This window comes from Mesocricetus auratus, unplaced genomic scaffold (assembly GCF_017639785.1).
Source record: "Mesocricetus auratus isolate SY011 unplaced genomic scaffold, BCM_Maur_2.0 Super-Scaffold_100010, whole genome shotgun sequence".
NCBI classification, from domain to species: Eukaryota; Metazoa; Chordata; class Mammalia; order Rodentia; family Cricetidae; genus Mesocricetus; species Mesocricetus auratus.
In genome coordinates, this window is record NW_024429194.1 from 47,119,579 (window position 1) to 47,143,818 (window position 24,240).

The following is a 24,240-nucleotide window of genomic DNA, read 5'->3' on the forward strand; positions in this document are numbered from 1 at the left end:
TTTTCCTTCTTTTCAAATTAGAATACTGTTGTAATCCTTGCCTCCATCCTATTTTCTAAAATGTGTATGTATATTGTACATACAAAGTTTGGGGGAAAGAGGCACTAAGAAAGAAAACCTATAGAACAGATATGACAGAATTATCCAGAACCTTTAATTTTATTTGATGATAACTTTAAACATTTTTTATTTTAATTTATATTATGGGGCAGAATATGAGCTTGATATGGGTTTTTAATAAAGTTGTATAAAAAATTTAGGTCTTAAGCAAATCCATTCTAGAATAGTGTTTATCCTGTCATAGGTAGTTACCCTTTGTGCTTTCAAGATTCCAATTTTGTTCTATTCAGACAGTGATTCTGAAAACAAAAGTAAAAACAAGAGGAAAGAAATTGAATGCATTAAGTTCATTAGAGGTCTGAGCACCTTGTACAGGTTTCAGACTCCTGCTGAGACTATGCATCACTGTGGATAGGGGATTGGTCTTTGGGGAAAATGAGAAAGCTAGCTCTTCAAATCTCCCTCCCCTTAACCAATGTGCCTAAAGGGCGAAGGGCAATTGGTGCCTCTCTTTTGGAGCTAGGACTAGAGAACTGACACACTGATAGGAAATTAGAGTGAAGTTAGTATTTAAATACTACTGTACCTTCACAGAAGAACAACCTAAGGTGGGGTGGAGCGGATTCCTCTGGCATCGATTTATTTGTCTCTCGACTAACTAACTCCCTCCTACTTTCCCCTCTCTGCAGATTAAGAAAACCAGTACTGATGATTTAGCCAGAGTTCTGTCTAGTTAATGGTAAAATTAGAATAGAACAAGGACTTCAGTTTTTCAGTTCTAGGTAGCTCAAACTAGAGGATTTTTACAGACTTGTTTCTTTAAGCTGAGCTTTTCCATGTAGTTCAGGCTTTCCTCACCCTTGGTGTGTAACAGAGGATGACCTGGAACATGCCAGGTAGGAGTTGAGCTTTTGAAAGAACACATTGGAACAGAGACACACTTAAAAGGACAACTACATGGCAAATGTGTTTGCTTTCTCTTAAAGAACATTAATGAGTGTTGTGTGTGTGCCCCACCTCCCACACACCCACGTTGTGCCATGGCACATTTGGGGTCAGAAAATAACTTGTGGGAGTTGGTTTTCTTTTTCCACAATGTGAGTTCTGAGGATCAAACTCAGTGTTTTGAGACAAGCGTTTTTCACCTGCCTTGTAAGATTTCTTAATATTTTGTATTTGGATTCTTTTTAAAACCAGTTTGAGTCTAGGCTTTGTCCTTACTAATATGCATTTGTTATTGTTAGCATAGGTGTTAAATCATGTTTTAAAATGCTCTTAGGAAAATGGAGAAATAAATTTTAAAATGTGTTTGTTCCTTTGAGTATTTACTTATAACCAGATAAATTGGTCTTTTTTTTTTTTAAAGAAGTGTACCTTTACCTTTGAGTCATCGTAAATTTACATCATCTTAATTTTAAACAGCTTAAATTGGGACTATTTGGCAAAAAAGGAAGTATTAAAATTTAGGTCAATAAAGAATATGATTCACTGATAATTCTGGAGTGATAAATGGGAACTGTTATGTTCTGTTTCCAGAACTTGTAGCACACATGGGTGTAGGAGCTGACGAGGCAAGTACACAAATAACCATGACATTGTACAAGACTGATTAGCTGGTGTGGCAGGTACAAAGTTCATGGTCCTTGAAGAGAAAGTAATGTCTAATTTTTGTTTATCTTGCACAGCATTTTAATATTTTTCATTTTTAAAAAGAGCTGAACCAAGGTATTGATGGATACAGAAATGCAAAAAGAGAACATGGACTCAGAAAGCTTCCTGCAGGTATTTATATTGTAGAAAAACAATGTATTGGGTTGAAGTCAAATCAGGCACCCAATAAAAATACCTGCAAGAGGTATTTATGTAACGGCTCGGAGTAGTGAAGCCTAACAACTCTGAAAGCATATCTTAGCTTAAATTTTTTTCTAAGCTTATTTTGGAATCTGATAGTGGAAGGCTATATAGCATTGTGAATATAATTAAGATTCACTGAATTATACAAGTTAAAAGGTCAGAGGCTATATATTATTTCTGCTTTTTAAAAGCAAAAATGAAAGCCTACTGGACTGATGAATGTTTAGCGGTGTCACTTTTATTTTGATAGATTAGTTGGTTGCATGGGAAGCAGTATTGAATTAATCTGTGAGGAGTTATAAAATGCCTTTTCTTAGAAATCTTAAGTTTATACAATAGATGAAATGAACATCTGAAAACTTTGTCAGGTAGGGGATATTGATCAACTATAGTGTTGTCTCTGAATGTCAGCAAGAGGTCGGGACATACTAATGTTAATGAATAATAGGAAGTTCCAGGATAGTTTTTTATTTCTTTTGATTTTTTTTTAATATTTAGTGTGTGTCTGTATCTGTGTCTGTATGTTGTGAAGGGCCAACTTTGTAGTTGGAAATTTATCTCTGTCTTGTCCAGTCCCACTGGTTTCTCTCCCTCCTGCCAGATTCCTGCAGCCACTTATGAAAACACTCAGAGGCTAATATTACATATATTGTTTGGCCAATGGCTCAGACATATTACTGGCTAGATCTCTCTTATAAAATAACCCATTTCTATTCATCTATGAATTGTCATGAGGCTGTGGCTTACTGGTAATGTTCTGGTTTGTTACTCCTTTGGCAGCTAAATGACATCTCCCTGACTTCACCTTTCTCTCCATAACGCTGTTTGAATTAACTGCCTAGCTATATTTTTCCTGGCCATTGGTCAAAACAACTTTATTCATTAACCAATAAAAGCAACACATACTCGCATGATACGGAAGGACACCCCTTATCACAAGTGCAGGTGCTGTTAGAGGCCAGAGGTTTGGCTTCTTGGGAGCTTGAGTTATAGGCAGTCTTGGGCCACCTGACTGACTCGGGTTCTGGGAACAGTACATGCTTTAAACTACTAATCCATCTTCCAACCCCATTAAAAAAACCCTAAAACCTTTATTTTAGACTTTCTATTTGGCAAGTAGTAGTGGTATTTGATTTTGAGCTAAATTCTGATGTCTTCCTGATGTAGTTGTGACATTAGCCAACTTCACCTAAATTAGTTGGCACTTAGAAACAGACATGAAAGTGAATTTACTGTGTAGTCCAGACTGGCCTCAGACTCACTGCAGTCCTTTAGCTTGAGCAGCCTCCTGAGTGTTGTGGTTATAGGCATAAGCCACGATATCTGGTTAATTGTTTAGGGTTTGTTTGTCTTTTAATGTAAAGTTTAGAAATTAGTCTTTGAATATCTCTTTGAATTATCTGAGGAGTAATTATTTTTCCAAAATGTTAAACTTCTTGCATTACATAAAGCTAAATTTTTTTGTCAAAGTCAGAATATGTCTAAAATGGCAATTGGATAAGCCAGGAAAATACAGGAAAAGTAATAAATATGCACATATAATTTTAAAACCATGTTTTAAAAAATTATATAATTATCTTTCAGTCCTTAGACTAAGTTGTATATTTAGTAAGAAATGCTTAGTAGCCTTGTTTTATTACTTTAAGATTATTCTGAATTTTTATTTAGTGACTTTATTTCTCAACTAAATTATAACCTAGGACAAAGACTCCTCTCCCTCCCTCTCTCCTTCCCTTCCTTCTTCGCCCCCTCCCTTTTTTTCTTGACCCTCTTCTTTTTCTTTTTTTGGTTCCTTAGCTTACTTTAATATAATTTCAAACTTACAGAAAAGAGGTGACATCACAAATGTGTGGACTTTCTTTTCTCAGATCCACCTGCTGTTTACATTTTGCCTAGTTATCATTTCTTGTTCCCTGCCTACCCACCTGAATACCCTCCTACCATACACAATACATGCACACACTTTTCTCCTTCATTTTTCTGAAAACAACATTGCTGACAGTGTGCTCTTTTACACAAAATTCTTTTAAAAAATCTTTTCACTGTATATTTCTTGTATGCTGCTATTTTATAAGGACATATGTGTTGTATATATTGCATTGAGCATATTGCCTCTGAGACCTCCCTCCCCTTCCCTTTTTTATCCTCTTTTAAATCTTTAATACCTGTGTTCCCCTGAACAGTTTAGCTTCTACTTCCATATCCTATGTACATGATTTTATATATCTATACAAATTAAAATCTAGAACCACATTAGAAAATAAATGATATATGTCTTTCTGAGAGACTGAATTAATTTGCTTAGTATGATTATCTCTTGTTACATCCTGCAAATCACATAAGTTGTTCTTTACAGTGAAAAAATTCCATTGTATTTATATGTCACATCTTTATCAAGTCTTCTGTTATTGGGCACTTTGGTACTTAACTGTTCTGAATAGTGCTGCAATAAGCATTGACATGCAAGTGTCTTGTGTGACAATGATTTGAAGTCCTTTGGGTGAATACCTAGGAGTGCTATCACAATTGTATATTGCATAGTTGGAGGCACTCCTTGAATGTGAAAGTCTTCACACACTATATACTGAAGTTTGCTTTAAAACTACTTATACTGCAACAGTTTAGGAAATATTTCAACAAACTTTTTGTGAGAAAACTGATGAAAATAACTGGAAATAAAGAACCAATTGTCTGAATAAGTGATTTTAAAAAAACAATTCTGTTGTAATAGGAAAGAAATAAAATTGGTTATTACTTTTTTATCCCAGTGATGCCTAGTTTCTTTATAGCATACTGGGATATTACTATAGTTTGTTCTGTCTTGAATGTAATTGCAGCTACATAAAACTGCATCACTCATTGCCCTAATGTCTTCCCAGTAACTATGACACAGCACGGTCATTGATACTGTAGTTGCAAACTTTAGAGGACATAATATCTAGAGGAACTTCTGTAAAATGGCCTACCTCCATGACATTATGTAGGTCATTTATATACTGTCTCTTAGGGGGCTGGAGAGATGGCTCAGTTTCTTAGAACACTTGCTGCTCTTCCAGAAAACTGAGTTTAGTTCCCAACTCACAACTCTTTGTAACTCCAGCTCCAGAGAGTTTGACTTCTTGCCTTGGCCTCCAAGGCACACATACACATGATCCACTCATGCAGACATAGGTACACATGTAAATGAAAATAAAACAAATCTTCAAACAAACCCTTTGATAATCAGGGTAGGAGGTTCAGCCTCAGTCCAGGACTCTCTATTCTGAAAGGTCAGTTTCACTGTAATCTTAACAAACACTGGTTGCCTTGACAATGTCATCATCAACTTTCTTTGGAGACAGACCCACTAGACTGAACTTGGGCAACACAGGTGTGGGTCTGAATTTACCCATGCACCTCAGGTACAGGACTTTGATCTCATTAAAGTCGAACTGGAGACTGGTGTCAGATAAACTGTTGCACCTTAGCCTCTTATGAGCCAAAACCTGAAAGCTTTCTCAGATTTTAATGGTTTTAAATATAGAATACATAATTTTGTTAAAAACATTTTTAGTTAAAGGGACCAAAACAAACAAACAAACCCTCTATAGTGAGTAAGGTACCCTGACTATGTATCATGAAATTTTTCTCATAACTTCATAAACCTGTGACTTGTGTAAGTTGTGATTCCTCCTAGATCTTCAATTTCCTTAGATATAATAATCTCTACTTATTATTTAGAATACCTTTCCAGTGGTCTTTTGTAGATGGAAGTGCTTGTCCAGCCTGCTCCTGTCACCCTTCAGTTCCAAATAAACACACAGAGGCTTATATTAATGATAAACTGTTTAATTGATGGCCCAGGCTTCTTAATGGCTACCTCTCTTTTAATTAACCCATTTCTATTAATCTGTGTATCTCCATGTGATCTTGGCTTACTGGTGATGCCCAGGCCTTTTTCTTCTTGGCAGTTTCATGGCGTCTTACTAGACTCACCCTCTGTGTTCCTCTTCCTAGCACTCTCCTAGTCTGGTAGCCCTGCCTATACTTCCTGCCCGGCTATACCCTGCCTGTCCTTTGTCAGAAACAGCTTTATTCATCAGCCAATAAGAGAAACATATATTCACAGCATACAGAAGGACATCCCCATCAGTCTTTCCCTTCTTCATACAGTCACTCTGTCCTCTGAATAAAAACTTCTGTCCCTTTCTCCCTTTCACTGTCATGTTAGGAATGAAGTTGCCTTCAAGGGAGTTGTGAGTGGGGGGAATGGCATACAAGCTTGGCTTCCCAGGGCCTGTAAGACAAGATCCTGTCGTAGTCCTCTTGTAAGTTTTTCTCTGCCCTCTTGTGTTTGAGTCAGCCCTAAGACATTCTCATTTATTTATCCTTCCTCTTTCCCTCCCCTTGCTCACTCTCACTTCACTTCTATATAGTTTACCCTACCTAGAATATACTTAACCAGGTTCCTAAGCCCTGTAAAACCTACCCTTCTGAATAATTGCAATGTCATCCTCCCTCAAAGAAGAAATTGAGTAAGAAATTAGACTCTCCTAAAAAGAAGGTTAATAGGAGAAATGGGCGTGAATAATTAGTTTTATAGAAAACTTAGGAATAATATTGCTTCCTACTAAAGTATACATAATGGATAGTTACATTGGGTGCAGTTGAGTTTACTATATATACTATAATCTTTGACCTTTAATAATTGAGCACAATTATTTAGTGCCTCGAATATAACAGTGGTATATTACTAGTCTTCTTTGTTTATTTTTTTTAAGCCTTGATGTAACTAGCAAGATGATTCAGCAGATAAGGGTGCTGCCACTAAGCTGGACAACCTGAGTTTGATCTCTGGTACCCATGTGTTGGGAAGAGAGAAACAGTTTTCACAAGTTGTCCTCTGACTTTACATTCCTCATGCCAGTAGAATAAGGGATCCAGTAGAAAATGGATTTTAGGTGACCTTGTGTCACTGTTCTTAGTATGGTGCCTAGCATATGAGAGCTATCCAATAAATGTTATTAAAAATTAATAAAAATGTATATTTAAAATTTTTTACCCTTCTCAAACCTAACTATACACATGGTAGCCAGTAAAAGCAACTCTACAATAGTCAGTTCAAAAACCACTAATATAGTAAATAAGTCATACAAAATTTTATGCTGTTATTTACCATTATTAAACTTGGGAAAAGTTACTTAATTTTTTTAGCCCAATTTTCTTCATTTACAATTGTATATGGTCTTAAATAATTAGTATAATGTTAGCTGGGAATGTAGTTCATTTGGTATAGTGCTTGCCTAGCATGCATGAAGTCCTTGGTCTCATTCCCAGCACCCTATAAATTCCAGTGTACATACCTGTAAACCCCAAAACTCAGGAAGTAAAGGCAAGAGCATCAGAAGTTAACAATTCATTTATGTGTATGCACCTGTGGACTGTGTATATGCAGTGCATGTGAAAACCAGAAGAGGGCATCAGATTCCTTGGAACTTGGAACTGGACTTCTAAACAGCTGTGAGCAGCTGGATATGGAATCTGGGTCTCAACTCCTGAGCCATCTATCCAGCCTTAAATAAGGAGTTCTTTATGAACCACCTACCTGGTTCTGAAGGACTAGTACTAGTGTTTATTTTGGTCCTTTATTATTTGTGTAACAATATTTATTTTATGGGCTTTGGTCTTAAGTTCTTAGGGACCTTTTAAAAAGAAGTTCTTAGGGACCTTTTAAAAAGTGTGTGTGTGTGTGTGTTTAAATACTCATTTAGTAAACATATACTTAATGACACAACTGTGACCCAAGTACCAGCCTCTCAAAGTATGTAAATACAGAAGGAAATTGTGTCTTAGGAATCTTTCCTTCCCTAAGAAGAAAGAGGACAAATATGACTGTGGTTAAAAGTACTATGACGACACCACAAGAAAACCCACAGACCTGAGATTATAAGGGCTCGCAGAGACTGAACTAACAGCCAGAGAACCTGGATGGGACTGACCTAGGCCTTCTGCATGTGTGTGACAGTTGTGTAGCTTAGTCTTCTTGTGGGACTCCTAACAGTGGGAACTGGAGCTGTCTCTGATTCTTGTGCCAGCTTTTGGGACCATTATCCTCATAATAGATTGCCTTGTCCAGCCTTCAACTTGATATGCCATGTTTGGTTGATATTCATGGGAGGTCTGACTTTCTCTGAATAAAAACGGAGGAGGAGTAAAAGGAGAGGGGGAAAGAGGAAGGTGACGGGAGAGGTCCTGGGAGGAGAGGAAAGAAGGGAAATAGTGGTCGGATTGTATTAAAAAAGGAAGGAAGGAAGGAAGGAAGGAAGGAAGGAAGGAAGGAAGGAAGGAAGGAAGGAAGGAAGGAAAGAGGATGAAGAAGCCAAGTGTGATGCTCACCTTTGATCCTAGTGCTTAGAAAGCAGAGACAGGCAGATCTCTGTGAGTTCAAGGCCAACCTGGTTTACATAGAATTCTAGGACAGCTAGCACTACATACATAGAGAAACTCTGCTCTATCCCTCAAAACACTACCTCTGTGAAGAAAACTAAAACCATACCAGGGACAGAATCAAGGGTGGAATGTTATTTTGATGGGCTTAGGCGAGACCTGAATGAAGGAAGGCCACAAACCTGCACATTACTGGAGGAAAGAGTTCCAGGTAGGAGAGCTGACATTGAAGATACTGGAGGTTGGAGCAAGTCTGTATGTTCCAGCAAGCAAGATAGTTGAGTCTAGGAAACTGGAGGAGTGAGGAAGCAGGAAATGGTGACAGGAAGTCCCCAAAGGCTAGAATTTTGCAGAGCTTTGTTTACCTGCCAGTGACTTTGAACTTTATTATATATCTTCAGTAACTCTGCATGTTGGTACATGATTTGAGGTACAATCTGTTCAGTGTTTCAGAACATAGATGTCTTTCATGTGACAGATCAGGAAAGTTAAGTGAAATTTTAATATAGTCTACAAAATACATAGTCTAGTATTTATGGAATTCAGTTGAATTCTTTGAAACTATATTTAGAGTATTACAGAGCCAGTCAGCAGAGAGACTGACAGTACAGTTACACTCTCTGCTGGCTGAAAGGAGTACTCTATTTTCGAAATTGTTGTTTGTGAAGCCAATCATATTTGGTAGTTCCCTTTCTGTAGGGAACTGACTTCCCAGGCTTATCTGTTCCTTAAAGGACTGAGGCTCCCTCCCTCATTCTGCTTGTCAACATTGTCTTTATTACTCATTTCTATTTTCTTATGTTATAATCTAATTTAGAAGATTTGATTTCAGAGAGTCACATCATATATCAGACTTGTACTGAATAATTTTTAAGTTAAATTTGTAACTGCTCATTCAACACAAATGCCTGTATTGCAGATGGAGCAATTATCAGATGAAGAAATTGACCATGGTGCAGAAGAAGACAGTGACAAGGAAGATCAGGACCTGGATAAAATGTTTGGAGCCTGGCTTGGGGAACTGGACAAACTTACTCAGGTTAGAAGTATCACTTGAAAAGCTGGCTGAAGATTTGAAGCTGTCTCTACATGTTTAAAGTTTAGTGTACAGATAAAAGATATGGGTGCAGCCTAAATTTTAAAATATTGCTAAAAGAAAAATATTAACAGATAGATGAATAGAAACTTTAAAATGCAAGATAGTATCTTCTGTGGTTATTATTTGTATATGCTTATGGAGACATGAGTTGGTGTGTGTGCCTGCATGCATGCATGAGTGTTATGTATGTTTGTCTGTGTGAACATGTATGGGCAGGCTGAGACCAGGGGATATCCTCAAGGTTTCTTCCTTGGAAGACCACCACTTCTTTGAAACATAGGGTCCTTATTTTCTCTCCTCTTCTTCCCCTCTAAGCACTCCCTTTTTAGTGAAACAGAGTGGGAGATTTTTATCAAAGATAAGTTTAATATAGGCTTAAGCACCAGGACTAGAAAAAGGGGAAAAGATGCTCAGAAGAAAGTAGGAAAATGTGGGTATGGGCTCCCTAAGAGGGAGTTACCAGATAAGATATTCATTGACATGATGCTTAACAATTAGGGAAGACCTGGGGATTCTTCCTATATCTGCCTACCCAGGGCTAGGATTACAAGTGCCTATCATTGAGATTGGGTTTGGGAGTCAAATGCAAGTCTTCATGCTTGCAAGTACTTTACCACCTGAGCCATCTCCCTAGCCCCTCTTCTGTGGTTTTCTAAAGGTTTTAAAAAAGCAGTTCTTTTACAGGGTTTTTTGTTAATATGAGAGGTGACTTAATATCTTTCATAAATTTGAGATTGTAAGATAAAACAATTTTAAAGTTAAAGTTTAAAATCTAGATTTTGATATATTGTGTTCTATAACAAATTTAAATATACTTTATGGCATGTTTGTATTTTCTGGCTCATATTTTTTGGTTTGGTTTAGTTTGTGCTTTGTTTTATTGGATTGTGGATTTCTTGTTGCTGGTAGTGTGGTAAGTGGTTAGTTGGATACATTTTCTTTTTCTTTGTTTTGTTTGTTTTTTGAGACAGGGTTTCTCTGTGACTTTGGAGGCTGTCCTGGAACTAGCTCTTGTAGACCAGGCTGGTTTGGAACTCACAGAGATCTATCTACCTCTGTCTCCTGAGTGCTGGGATTAAAAGCATGAGCCACCACTGCCCAGCTTTAGTTTTTCTTTTTTTTTTAATTAATTCTATTTAAACTAAAAACAATCTTATTTTACATAACCATTTCCAGTTCCCTCTCCCTCCCATCCTCCCATTCCCCCCACCAACTCCCCGTCCATTCCTCAGGGAGGGTGAGGCCTCCCATGGGAGATCATCAAATCTGTCACATCATTTAGAGCAGGACCTAGGCCCTCTCCCGTGTATCTAGGCTGTGAGAGTATCCCTCCATAGGGAATGGGCTCCCAAAGGCCATTAGTGCACTAGGGATAAATACTGGTTCCACTGGCAAAGGCCCCATAGACTGCCCAGACCCCCCAACTGACACCCCTGTTCAGGGCACCTGGTTCGGTCTTATGCTGGTTCCCCAGCTGTCAGACTGGGGTCCTTGAGCTCCCACTTGCTCAGGTCAGCACTTTCTGTAGGTTTCCCCAGCATGGTCTTGACCCCTTTGCTCATCACTCCTCCCTTTCTACAACTGGATTCCAGGGGTTTGGCTCAGTGTTTAGCTGTGAATCTCTGCTTCTGCTTCCATCAGCTACTGGATGAAGGTTCTATGATGGCATTCAAGGTAGTCATCAATCTCATTATAGGGGAAGGGCATTTAGGATAGCCTCTGCACTCTTGCTTAGATTCTTAGTTGGGGTCATCTTTGTGGATCTCTGGAGATCTTCCTAGTGCCAGATTTCTCATTAAGCACATAATGACTCTCTCTCTATTAAGGTATCTCTTCCCTTGCTCTCTGTCTCTGTTCTTCCCCCAACTCGACCTTCTTGATCCCTCATGTCCTCCTCCTCTCCTCCCATTCTCCCCTCCTCTTCCTCCTACCTCCCTCCCCCACTCCCCCTGTGCATCCAATTTACTCAGGAAATCTTGTCCCTTTCCCCTTCTGGGGGTGGGAGTTGGGGTTGGGGGTGTCCATTTATGTCTGTCTTAGGATCTTCCTTGTTTCCTAGCTTCTCTGTGGTTGTGGATTGTAGGCTAGTCATCCTTTGCTCTATGTCTAGTATCCACTTACGACTGAGTACATACCATGTTTTTCTTTCTGTGTCTGGGTTACCTCACTCAGGATGGTTTCTTCTAATTCCATCCATTTGCCTTCATATTTCAAGATGTCATTTTTTTTTCCACTGAGTAGAACTTCATTGTGTAAATGAACTACATTTTCTTTACACATTCTTCAGTTGAGGGGCATCTGGGTTGCTTCCAGGTTCTGGCTGTTACAAATAATGCTGCTATGAACATAGTTGAACAGATACCAAGCTGTCTTCATTACCATAGCTCTATGGTAGAGCTTGAAGTCAAGGATGGTGATGCTTCCAGAAGTTCTTTTATTGTACAGGGTTGTTTTGGCTATCCTGTTTTTGCATATTAACTTGAGTATTCTTTCAAGGTCTGTGAAGAATTGTGCTTGGATTTTGATGGGAATTGCATTGAATCTGTAGATAGCTTTTTGTAAGACTGCCATGTTTACTATGTTGATCCTACCTATCAAAGAGCATGGGAGATATTTCCATTTTCTGGAATCTTCTTTCATTTCTTTCTTTAAAGACTTGAAGTTCTTGTCATTACAGGTCTTTCACTTTTTGATTAGAGTTGCACCAAGATATTATAAGTTGTTTGTGGCTATTGTAAAGGGTGATGTTTCTCTGATTTCTTTCTCAGCACATTTATTATTTGTGTATAGGAGGGCTACTGATTTTTTTTTTGAGTTAATCTTGTATCCTGCCACTTAACTGAAGCAGTAGGAGTTCCCTGGTAGAATTAGGTCACTTACGTAAACTATCATATCATCTGCAAATAGTGAAAGTTTGACTTCTTCCTTTCCAACTTGATCTCCTTTTGTTGTCTTGTTGCTCTAGCAAGAACTTCAAGTACAATATTGAAGAGAACCTTGTTACTGGTTTTAGAAGAATTGCATTGCGTTTCTCTCCATTTAGTTTGATATTATTTGTTGGCTTGCTCTATATTGCCTTTGTTTGTTTAGGTATAGTCCTTTTATCCTTGATCTCTCCAAGAACTTTATCATGAGGGGGTGTTGGATTTTGTCAAAGGCTTTTTCAGCATCTAGTGAGATGGTCATGTGGTTTTTCTTTTTCAGTCTGTTTCTATGTGGATTACATTGACAGAATTTTGTATATTGAACCATCCCTGCATCTCTGGGATGAAGCCTACTTGATCATGGTGGATGATTTTTCTCATATGTGCTTGGATTCGATTTGCCAGTATTTTATTGAGTATTTTTGCATCAATGTTCATGAGGGAGATTGGTCTGTAGTTCTCTTTCTTAGTTGTGTCTTTGTGTGGTTTGGTTACCAAGGCGCCAGTAACCAATCTGGTGCTGGCCATGGTGGCTCACACCTTTAATCCCAGCACTCAGGAGGCAGAGGCAGGCAGATCTCTGTGAGTTCGAGACCAGCCTGGTCTACAAGAGCTAGTTCTAGGACAGCCTGCAAAGCCACAGAGAAAACCTGCCTCAAAAAAAAAAAAAACAACAAACAACAACAAAAAAAGAATTTGGCAATAGCCCTTCTGATTCTATTGTGTGGAACATTTTGAGGTGTTTTGGTATTAGCTATTCTTTGAATTTCTGGTAGAATTCTGCACTGAAACCATCTGGCTCTGGCTTTTTTTGGTTGGGAGACTTGATGACTGCTTCTATTTCATTAGTAGTTATAGGTCTATTTAAATTACTTGTCTGTTCTTGATTTAATTTTGGTGAGTGATACCGGTCCAGAAGATTGTCCATTTCTTTAGATTTTTTTAATTTTGTGGAGTACAGGGTTTCAAAGTATGACCTGATGATTTTCTGGATTTCCTCAGTATCCATTATTATGTCCCCCTTTTCATTTCTGATTTTGTTAATTTGTGTATTCTTTCTCTGCCTTCTAGTTAGCTTGGATAAAGGTTTGTCTATCTTGCTGATTTTCTCAAAGAACCAACTCTTTGTTTCATTGATTCTCTGTATTGTTTTCTTTGTTTCAACTTTATTGATTTCAACCCTCAATTTGACTATTTCCTGGCATCTACTCCTCCTGGATGAGTTTGCTTCTTTTTTTTCTAGAGCTTTCAGTTGTACTGTTAATTCGCTAGTGTAACTATTCTCCAGTTTCTTTATGTAGGCACTTAGTGCTATGAACTTTCCTCTTAGAACTGCTTTCAAAGTGTCCCATAAGTTTGGGTATGTTTTGCCTTCACTTGCATTGAATTCTAGGAAATCTTTAAATTATTTCTTTATTTCTTCCTTGACCCAGGAGTGATACAATTGAGCATTGTTCAATTTCCATGAGTTTTTAGGATTTCTGCAATTTATGTTGTTGAATTCTAACTTTAAACCATGATTATCTGATGAGATACAGGGGGTTATTCCAGTTTTTTTGTATCTGATGAGGTTTGCTTTGTTTCGGAGTATGTGGTTGATTTTAGAGAAGGTTCCATGTGTGGCTGAGATGAAAGTATATTCTTTTGTGTTTGGATGGAATGTTCTATATATGCCTGTTAAACCCAATTGAGTCATAACTTCTGTTAGTTCCTTTATTTCTTTGTTAAGTTTCTGTCTGGAAGTCCTGTCCAGTGGTAAGAGTGGGGTATTGAAGTCTCCCTCTATAACTGTGTGGGGTTTTATGTGTGATTTAAGTTTTAGTAATGTTTCTTTTAGGAATGTGGGTGCCTTTGTATTTGGGGCATAGATGTTCAGAATTGAGACTTCATCTTGATGGATTTTTCCTGTGACTAATATTAAATGACCTTCATATCTTTTGATTAATTTTAATTTAAAGTCTAATTTGATAGATATTAGGATAGCTACACCTGCTCGTTTCTTGGGTTCATTTGATTAGTAAGTCTTTTCCCAACCCTTTACTCTGAGGTAATGTCTGTCTTTGAAGTAGAGGCGTGTTTCCTATATGCAGTAGAAGAATGGATTCTGTCTTTGTGTCCATTCTGTTAGCCTGTGTCTTTTTATAGGCAAATTAAGACCATGGATATTAAGGGGTAATGTCCATTGATTGTTGAATTTTGTTAGTTTTGGATTTGTTATTGGTGGTGGTATTGTGTGTATGCTTCCCTTTTGGGGGGAGATTGGTAATGTGGGATTATCTATTGCCTATGCTTTTGTTAGTGTAAGTCACTTCCTTGGTTGGAGTTTTCCTTCCAGAGCTTTCTGTAGGCCTGAATTTGTGGATATGTGTTGTTTAAATCTAGTTTTGTCATGGAATATCTTGTTTTCTCCGTGTATAGTGACTGAAAGCTTTGTTTGGTATAGTAGTCTGAGCTGGAATCTGAGGTCTCTTAATGTTTGTAGAACATGTATCCAGGACCTTCTGGCTTTCAGAGTTTCCATGGAGAAGTCAGGTGTAATTCTGATAGGTCTGCCTTAATATGTTACTTGGCCTTTTTCCTTTGCAGCTCTTAATATTCTTTATTCTGTATGTTTGGTGTTTTGATTATTATGTGGTGAGGGAACTTTTTTGTTTTTTTGTTTGTCCAGTCTATTTGGTGTTCTGGTAAGCTTCTTGTACTTTCACAGGCATGAAAAGTTTTCTTGTATGATTTTGTTGAATATTTTTCTGTACCTTTGAGCTGGGCTTCCTCACCTTCTTCTATACCTATTGTTCTTAGGCTTGGTCTTTTCAGGATGTTCCATATTTCCTGGATATTTTGTGTTAAGGATTTGTTGAACTTAACATTTTCTTTGGTCAATGAATCCATTTCCTCTAGTATATCTTCAACAATTGAGATTCTCTCTTCCATCTCTTGTACTCTGTTGGTTATGCTTGCATCTGTAGTTCCTGATCATTTACCCAGATTTTCTGTTTCCAGTATTTCCTCAGTTTGTGGTTTTGTTTGTTTGTTTTTTGCCTGTTTCAGTTTTCAAGCCTTGAACTGTTTGAATTGTTTCCTTCACCTGTTTCTTTGTTGTTTCCTTGCTTTCTTTAAGAGATTTGATTTCTTGCATTTTTGGTGTCTTTTCCTCCATTTCTTCCAGTTTTTTGTTTGTCTTTTCCTCCATTTCTTTAAGGGAGTTTCTTATTTCCTCTATAAAGACCTCTATCATCTTCATAAAGTTGTTTTTGGGGGGGGTTGGTTTTTCGAGACAGGGTTTCTTTGTGTAGCTTTGGAGCCTATCCTGGCATTTCACTCTGTAGACCAAGCTGGCCTGGAACTCACAGATATCCACCTGCCTCTGCCTCCCGAGTGCTAGGATTAAAGGCATTCACCACCAACGCCCAGCCATAAAGTTGTTTTTAAGGTCATATTCTTCTGCTTCATCTGTGTTGGGATGTTCTGGTCTTGCTGGTGTAGAACCCCTAGACTCTGGTGGTGTCATATTACTATTTATGTTGTTGAGTGTGTTCTTTTACTGTTGTCTTCCCATCTCTTCTTTCAGTGGGTTCAGGTGGGGCCTTTCCTGGTGAGTGTGGGGCCATCGTTTCAAAGGCAGCAGATGCAGTGTTGGATGGTTTGGGCTGCTCCCAGGTTTCTGGGGATTTGGTGGGTAGGACTGGGCTATGTGCCCTGGTCAAGGTCCTTCAATGAGGGGCGAGGAGGCAGAAGGCCTGGCGCTCACCTTTCCCATTGGATGCAGGCCAAGGCTCCAATGGCAGCAGATGCTGAATGGTTTGGGCTGCACCCAGGTGTCTCAATTGGTTAGTTTTTAAGAAAGCATCTCATGTAGCTCAGATATGTCTTGGACTTGACCTGTAACTATAACACGATAAATGAAAAGACCCAGAGACTGATAATGGGGTTCGAACTTAAAGCTGAAGAACAGAAAAAGCAAAGTAGCTAGCCACTAGGCTGAATAGGCTGATCCTGCTGCCTCTCCTCAGTGTGGTTAGAGAATCCTAAGACTTCAGTGTCTTCCTATCCTCAAGGTGGCTGGAGAATGAATGCCTGGTACTGACTACTGAAGACCCTGTTCCATCTTTTATACCCTTCTAGTGCTGGGATTAAAGGTGTGAGCTCTTTTATTCTTTTAGAGTGACTCAATCTTGTGTATCTCTTGGTGGTCTTGAACTCAGAGAGATCCATCTACCTCTTAATCCTGAGTCCTAGAATTAAAAGGTATGTACCACCATCTCCTAGCTTCTGACTGCTGGGATTAAAGGTGTGTACCTGGCTTCTATGACTTGTGGCTGACCTTGCTTTCTTAATCCTCAGGCAAGCTTTTATAAATCATAAATAATATATCACCATATGTAACTTGATTGCATTCAAGAATGACCTTGAACTGCCAGTCTTATTACGTCGACTACCCAAGTATTGAGATTACAGATATGGTGTGCATTTGTTCATTTGTTTTAGATTATAGGTCTTAATTTTTAAATTTTTATTATGATGTATGAGGGTGAGGAGCAAGTACTATGCCACAGCTTGAGGGAACAACTTGTGGAGTCTCTCCTACCTTTATGTGGATTCCTGGGATTGAATTCAGGGGCCAGGTTTTCACAGCAGGCATTTTACTTGCTAAGCCATTGTCCCCTATGCCAAGATACTTTTTAGAATAAAAAGATGCAATTTTTACTTTAAAAATGGTCATATTTGTTGGGCGTTGGTGGCGCATGCCTTTAATCCCAGCACTCAGGAGACAGAGGCAGGCAGATCTCTGTGAGTTCATGGTCAGCATGGTCTACAGAGCGAGTTCCGGGACAGTCTCCAAAACAATACAGAAAAACCCTGTCTCGAAAAAACCAAAAAAAAAGGTCATATTTATTAAAATAAATTTAATTTCATAATAATGAGAGCATTAGAGTTTATTTATGTTTAAATATTTTTTGGGGGGAATGCATAAGTACAAGATTGCATAGCTAATGGAAAAATAAGATGAATGCTTAAAGTTGTAGCTTACTTCTTAGCTGTGGAGCAGTTTGAAAGGCAGATACATTTTACCCTGTGGTCTGTTACTGCTAGATTTGGAGGAAAATGTTTTCTGTTCTGCTAAGATTTCATGTGGATTATTTTGCTTCTGCTCTGTCTTATTCTATTTCTATAAAGAGACACCATGACCAAGGCATCTTATAAAAGAAAGCATTCAGTTTGGGTGTAACAGGAGAAGCCTGAAGTCAGATGTTAGGGGATGAAAGCTGAAAGATCAGAGAAGAAACCAGCCCCTAGAGCTCCTATCTCTACGAAATTCTCCGACTCAAAAGAGACTGAGTTCCTGTCTCCTCCCAGCCATCTCACTTCCTGTCTCTCTGTACAGACCTCCAAAGCTTCTGTGGTTACCTAGTGATGAGTTTCAGAAAGTGAGACCACAGTCATCATGGCAGGCAGGCAGGTAGGCATAGATGTATCTAAGTCCTAACTTAAGGTCCACAAGCAGGAGACAAAGAGAGAAACTGGGCCTACGTAGTCTTTTGAAACCTCAAAGCCCACCCTCCGTGACACACCTCTTCCTACAAGGATATACCTCCTAATCTTTTTTATCTGGTCCACCAAATGGGAACTGAGCTTATGGGGGCCATTCTCATTCAAACTACTACAAACTTTGTAATCAGAAAAAGTCATGTTATTTTTGTCAGAATATCTTTTGATGTCTGTAGGTACCAAACTATTTCTGTTTAATTTCCTTCTCTGCAAGTGGCAGAGGGAGGCGTATGTGTTTCCACATGTATTGAGGGTTAGTCAGCATTCTCTAAAAGAACAGAACTGACAGAGTGAATGCAGATATATTAAGGGTGAGGGTTATTAGAGTGGCTTTCAGGCTGTGATCCAGCCAGCAATGGCTGCCTCCTCGTGGGAGTGCCAAGAATCCAGTCCATGAGGTGGATGTCTCAGCAATCCCCATCTGATGTCGAGACCAGGGGGAATTCTTAGAGAGCTGCTGGTCCTCAGTCTGTGTTGGAATCCTAAAGAAGTAGATTGTAATACCAGCAAAGGAATGCCTCAGCCACAGGATAGATGAACTTGCCAGTGAGAGGGTAGGCAATCAGGCTAAAAGCAAACGTTTTCTTCTTCTACATCCTTTTAAGCGCTGCCACCAGAAGGTGTGGCCCAGACTTAGGGTATATCTTACCACCTCAATAATCCAGTCAAGAAAGCCCTTCACAGTTGTGCCCAGCTGCTTGAGTTTTACTTGATTCCAGATGTAGTCAAATTGATAACCAAGATTAGCCATCATATCTGGTCTCTTCCTCTATCTCTTTTTATTGCATGTTTATGTTATATGTGGAGGGGTGAGTCATGCATGCCATAGAATTTGTGGAAGTCAGAGGAGAGTTTATGGGAGTTGGTTCTTTCTTTCTTTCTACCATGTAGGTTCTCAGGGATGGAATATAGATCGTAAGACATGGCAGCAAGGGCCTTAACCTTCTAATTATCTCTCTGACCCTCCACCTTATTTTTTGAAACAGAGACTCTGACTGAACCTGAATACTTACCATTTGTCTAGACTGGTTGATGAACAAGCCCCAGGGATCTTCATCTCTCTGCCTCCCCATTGCCAACATGGCAGGCTCATACCACCCAGGCATGCATGCCCTTCTATTACAGGGGTGCTGGGGATCTAAACTCAGGTTCTTGTGCGAATGCTATAAGCACTTACCTGAGCCATTTCCCTCATTCTTTTTTTTTTCAAGACAGTGTTTCTCTGTATTGTTTTGGAGGCTGTCCTGAAACTCTGTAGACCAGGCTGGCCTCAGACTCACAGAGATCCACCTGCCTCTGCCTCCCAAGTGCTGGGATTAAAGGCACCACCAATTCCCGGCTATTTCCCTCGTTCTTAATGCTTAATTTTTTTTTTTTTTTTTTTTACGGAAGGCAGTTGTGTCATAAAGATGATGACTAAGCATTCAGTTCTATGTTGGTGTGCTGTTTTGAATAATAAATGTTTCCTATAGGATTAGGGGTTTAAATACTTGGTCCCTAGTCAGTAGCTCTGTTGGAGAAGTTTTTGGGTGTGTGGTGAAGCCTTGTTGGAGGAAATAGGACACTGGAACATAGATAGCTTGAGAGTTTAAGGCCTCATATCTTGTGGTAGTTTGAATGTAATTGGCCCCCATAATCTCATAGGGAGTGGCACTATTAGGAATATGGCTTTGTTGGAATGGTTTGGTCTTGTTGAAGGAAGTATGTCACTGTGAGGGTGCTCTTTGAGGTCTCCTATGCTCAGGATCCTGCCCAGTGCCAGTCGACTTCCTGTTGCCTGGAAGGACTCTCAGCTACTTCTCCAGCATGCTGCCATATTCCCCACCATGATGATAATAGACTAAACCGTGGAAACTGTGAGCGAACCACCCCAATTAAATGTCTTCCTTTATAAGAGTTGCTGTGGTTATGGTGTCTCTTCACAGCAATAGAAACCCTAACAAAGACACAAGTTGGTACCAGGGAATGGGGTATTGCTCTGATAGGCTGGACCATGTGTTTGTTTGAAGGAATTTTGATTATAGTACTTTGGGTTATGAAAGCAATGGATTGCTTTAAGCACAAAGGGCCATACTAGTAGGAACATGGAAGACAGAAGTACTGAGAGTTATTTGAACTATGTAGGGCTCACTCAAGAGGTTTCAGAGGAGAAGAATTTTAGTATATTTGCCTAAAGATTGTTCTTGTAATATTTTGGTGAAAAATGTTGCTGCCTTTTGCCCTTGACTGAAGAGTCTCCCTGAAGCTAAAATGAAGAATTTTGAATTAATTCCATTGGCAGAAGAAATCTCAAAACAGCTTAGTATGGATCTGTTGTGTGGATATTAGTAGTAACTCAAATTAAGATTAATAATAATCAAGCTGAGCAGGGTAAATTACAAAATGTAAAATTTAAGGAGAAAAAGAACACCAAAAGGTGGTATTCAAGGAGATAAATAGATTAAGAAATGAAGTAAAGGGAGTGGTGACCTCCGGGCAAAATCCCACCCAGCTAAATTTCCTATTTGTAAATTAAAGAATAGTTTAGAGCTGGATGTGGTGGTGGTGCACACCTTTAATCCCAGCACTCGGGAGGCAGAGGCAGGTGGCTTTCTGAGTTTGAGGTCAACCTGGTCTACAGAGCGAGTTCCAGGACAGCCAAGCTCATGAAGTGAAAGAAAGCTGGTGAAGATGTAATTGAACAAGGGGGCCACGTTCCTGCCCCAGTAAGCAGCAGAACTTGGCAGCGTCAGCCACATAGTTCTGACTTTAGAGTCAAAGATAGAAGGTAGGGGTTATGGAATTTGCCTCCATACCTGAAGAAAGCCTCTGAGGCCAGGCATGTGTCAGAGGTGTCCTTGAATGGAGACCTAATAGAGAAGCCATTGTGTGAAGCTGTGAAGTTGAAGCCTGGATTGCCTCACAGACCCCAAGATGTTAGAGATGCCAGAGTTGTTGGATACTTGTCAATGAAAAGCTACTGAAAGGGAATGGAACCAGCCCAAGAGAAAGAAGTGTGTTGCATTCAACACAGCTGAAAAGAGTTGGAGATCTGTAGAATTCTTTGACATCAGACATGGAAATGCAGAGTTTAGAGTTTGCCCAGCTGGTTTGCAGTCTTGATTTGGAACAGTATTTCCTTACTATGCTCCCTTCCTTGCATTTTGGAATGGTAATGTATATCTTATACCATTATAGAATGGAAGTATATGATCTTCTATTTTTATAGAGGATTACAGTAAAGGGATTGCATGACTCTGAGAAGAGACTTTGAACTTTGGACTTTTAAACATTGTTGAGACTGTGATAGGCTGTGGGAACTTTTGAAGTTGAACTAAATGCATCTTGCATTATGATATTGTTACAAGCTTACAGGGGCCAAAGAGTGGAATGTGGTAGCTTGAAAGTAATTGCCCCCATAATCTCACAGGGAGTGGTACTATTAGGAGTGTGGCTTTGTTGGAGTGGGTATGGCCTTGGTGGAGGAAGTGTGTCACTGTGGGGGCGGGTTTTGAGGATTCCTATACTCAGAATACCTTCTAGTGTGTCAGTCAACATCCTGTTGCCTGCAAGATGTAGGACTCTCAGTTACTTCTCCAGCATTCTGCCATGTCCCACCATGATAATAATGGGCTGAACCTCCGAATCTGTAAGCGAGTCACCCCTATTAAATGTTTTCCTTATAAGAGTTGCTGTTGTCATGGTGTCTCTTCACAGCAATGGAAACCCTAAGACACACCTCTTCTAGTTTACTCTCTTTGCTTGTATGTGTGGTAAAAAATGTGATCTCTCAGCTTCCTGCTCTTACTGACCCACTTCTCTGCCATGATGAACCAACTCTTATCTCTTGAAACCCTAACCCAAATAAAACTCTATGTTCTATAAGTTGCCTCTGTTGTGACGTTTTTTACACAGCATCAGAAAATTAAAACAGCTAGGAAGAAAGAAACAAAACAGAAGAAATAGAAATGATAGTTTATGAATGAAATTATCCAAGGGTCAGCTGGTATGTTGGGTAGGATGTCTGTGACCAGGTGGTTGTGTGTTTGAGTAGGAGGCCAGAAAGAGAAAAACAGGTAGGAATGAGTCAAACCACCCTAGGTGAAATAGGAACTCACTCAGATGGCATATCTTCTCACTTGGTGCTGTATTTCACATATATTTTAAATTGTCTAACTTTTCATCGTAGAAATCTGTCATTAGAAACAAAACCATTGTATATTATGACTTAGTGTTAACATGTTGGTGCCATTCTTAGGACCACATAACACAGGTATGGTAGCAATATAACTATAATCACAACGTTCTAGAGGTCATCTTCATTCAAGGTCATTTTCTGCTGCGTACAGTGAGTTTTAGGCCAGCCTGGGCTACAGGAGAGTCTATCTAAAACAACAAAAACAAGATGGGCACTGTTTGTATGAATTATCAAAATCTTGAGATATGTGACTAATAAAGATAGCATTCTAATAATGTAACTTTGTGATTCTATAAATAGAATACATGAAGTTTTTTTGTTTGTTTGTTTTGTTTTCTCAACATGGTTTCTCTGTGTAGCCCTAGCTGTCTTGGGACCTGCTCTGTAGACCAGGCTAGCCTCAAATGCAGATGTTATTTTCAGAGGCCATGAGCATATAGCATATGGCAATTGATAATTCAGGTGTTGACTCACCACGCTCTGAAGAAGGTTAATCCTGTCTAGCAAGGCTTACAGAACCACTGACTCTGAAATCCAGTTACCTGTATCTGTAATTTTTTTTCAATTTGTCAACAAATTTTATTTTATGTTTAAAGTTTTCATTATGAAGAAACTTATTGGAAGACTATAAATATCTGATGAAGAGTCCCAAAAGCATATAATAAGCTCAACACAAAAAACTTTCCCTATAGAACTTTAGCCTAGCAAAATCCAAAGATTACAATCTGATAAAAATGTATTTACAAGGGCTGGAGAGATGGCTCAAAAGGTTAAAAGCACTGATTGCCCTTCCAGAGGTCTTAAATTCAATTCCCAGCAATCACATGGTGGCTCACAACCATCTGTAATGAGATTTGGTGCCCTCTTCTGGCATGTAGGAATACATGGAGGCAGAATGTTGTACACATATTAAATAAATGTTTAAAAATGTATTCACAATATCTATTCTAATTTTAAATAGTTGAATTTCTTTTCTTTCTCTTCTCTTTGTTGTAATTTTCTGTAATTTAGATACTTTTTCATTATTGTAGAAAGGCTACAGGTAAAGAGTATCATTGTAAGACAGTGGTAAGGGCTAGAAGTATAATCTAGTGGTAGATTTAAGTGTCTGCTATGCACAAGGCCTTAGGTTCAGTCCCCAGCATCACAAAAGGGAATGAGTGAGTGAATGAATGAATAAAATTTAAGATTGTACTTTGCCTTTAGACATGGATGAGGCTATGCTAAATCAGAAACAACCCTTTGAAGAAAGAGATTCCAAAACTCTTCTTCATGGTTCTTTACCATGTCTGTATATTCATATACTTAGATTATTTCACAGTGAATTTATATAGAATGATGTCGTTGACTAAACAGTGTATTTGAAAGTGTATTTACCCTGACAATTCTGAGTCTCAGATATCTTAAAAGTAAGTATATATTTAGAAATGAGAGATAGCTAATGAAAACCAGTTATGTTTTTCTGTGGGGCTATAATTTATAAGAAACTTTAGCTTTGTTAATGTCAACCTGACATATGCGAAAGTCTTTTGAAAGGAGGGAACCGCAATTAAGAAAATGTCTCCATAAGATGGGGCTGCAAGTAAGCCTGTAGGGCATTTTCTTAATTAGTGATTGATGGGGGAGGGTCCAGGTCATTGTGGTACCATTCCTGGTGGTTCTGGGCTCTATAAGAAAACAGACTGAGCAAGCCATAGAGAGCAAGCCAGTAAGCAGCACCCCTCCATGGCTTCTACATCAGCTCCTGCCTCCAGATTCCTCCTCTGTTTGAGTTCCTATCCTAACTCCTTTCGATGATGAACAGTGATGTGGCAGCATAAGCCAGATAAACCCTTTCCTCCCCAAGTTGCTTTTTGGTTATGATGTTTCATTGCAGTAATAGAAACCCTAAATAAGACTGTATAGCAGTTCACTCATCTTTTTGTGTAATGGGAACCTACATTAATATTGCTTGTTAAACTTTCTTTTTTTAAAGAGTTTGGATTCTGACAAGCCCAAAGAACCAGTGAAAAGATCACCTCTTCGCCAGGAAATAAATATGGCCAACTTTTCTTACCGTTTCTCCATATACAACTTGAATGGTAAGGTTTGATTAAGTGAAGTCTAGAATGATATACTGAGTTCTGTAATACAGGACTAATAGAAATGCAATT

At 38.9% G+C, this 24,240-nt stretch overlaps 1 protein-coding gene and 1 long non-coding RNA gene across 2 annotated transcripts in view; one reads left to right on the plus strand and one right to left on the minus strand.

The window, feature by feature from the left end:
• Raph1 (Ras association (RalGDS/AF-6) and pleckstrin homology domains 1) overlaps positions 1–24,240 on the plus strand; it is an 81,173-nt gene that overhangs the window by 14,955 nt on the left and 41,978 nt on the right. The window contains 2 exon segments of the mRNA XM_021227424.2: positions 9,260–9,379; positions 24,063–24,168. Coding sequence (XP_021083083.1) covers positions 9,260–9,379; positions 24,063–24,168 — 226 coding nt within the window.
• Positions 1–24,240, minus strand: part of LOC110340963 — a 72,930-nt gene that overhangs the window by 13,298 nt on the left and 35,392 nt on the right. The gene's annotated exons all lie outside the window — the stretch shown is intronic.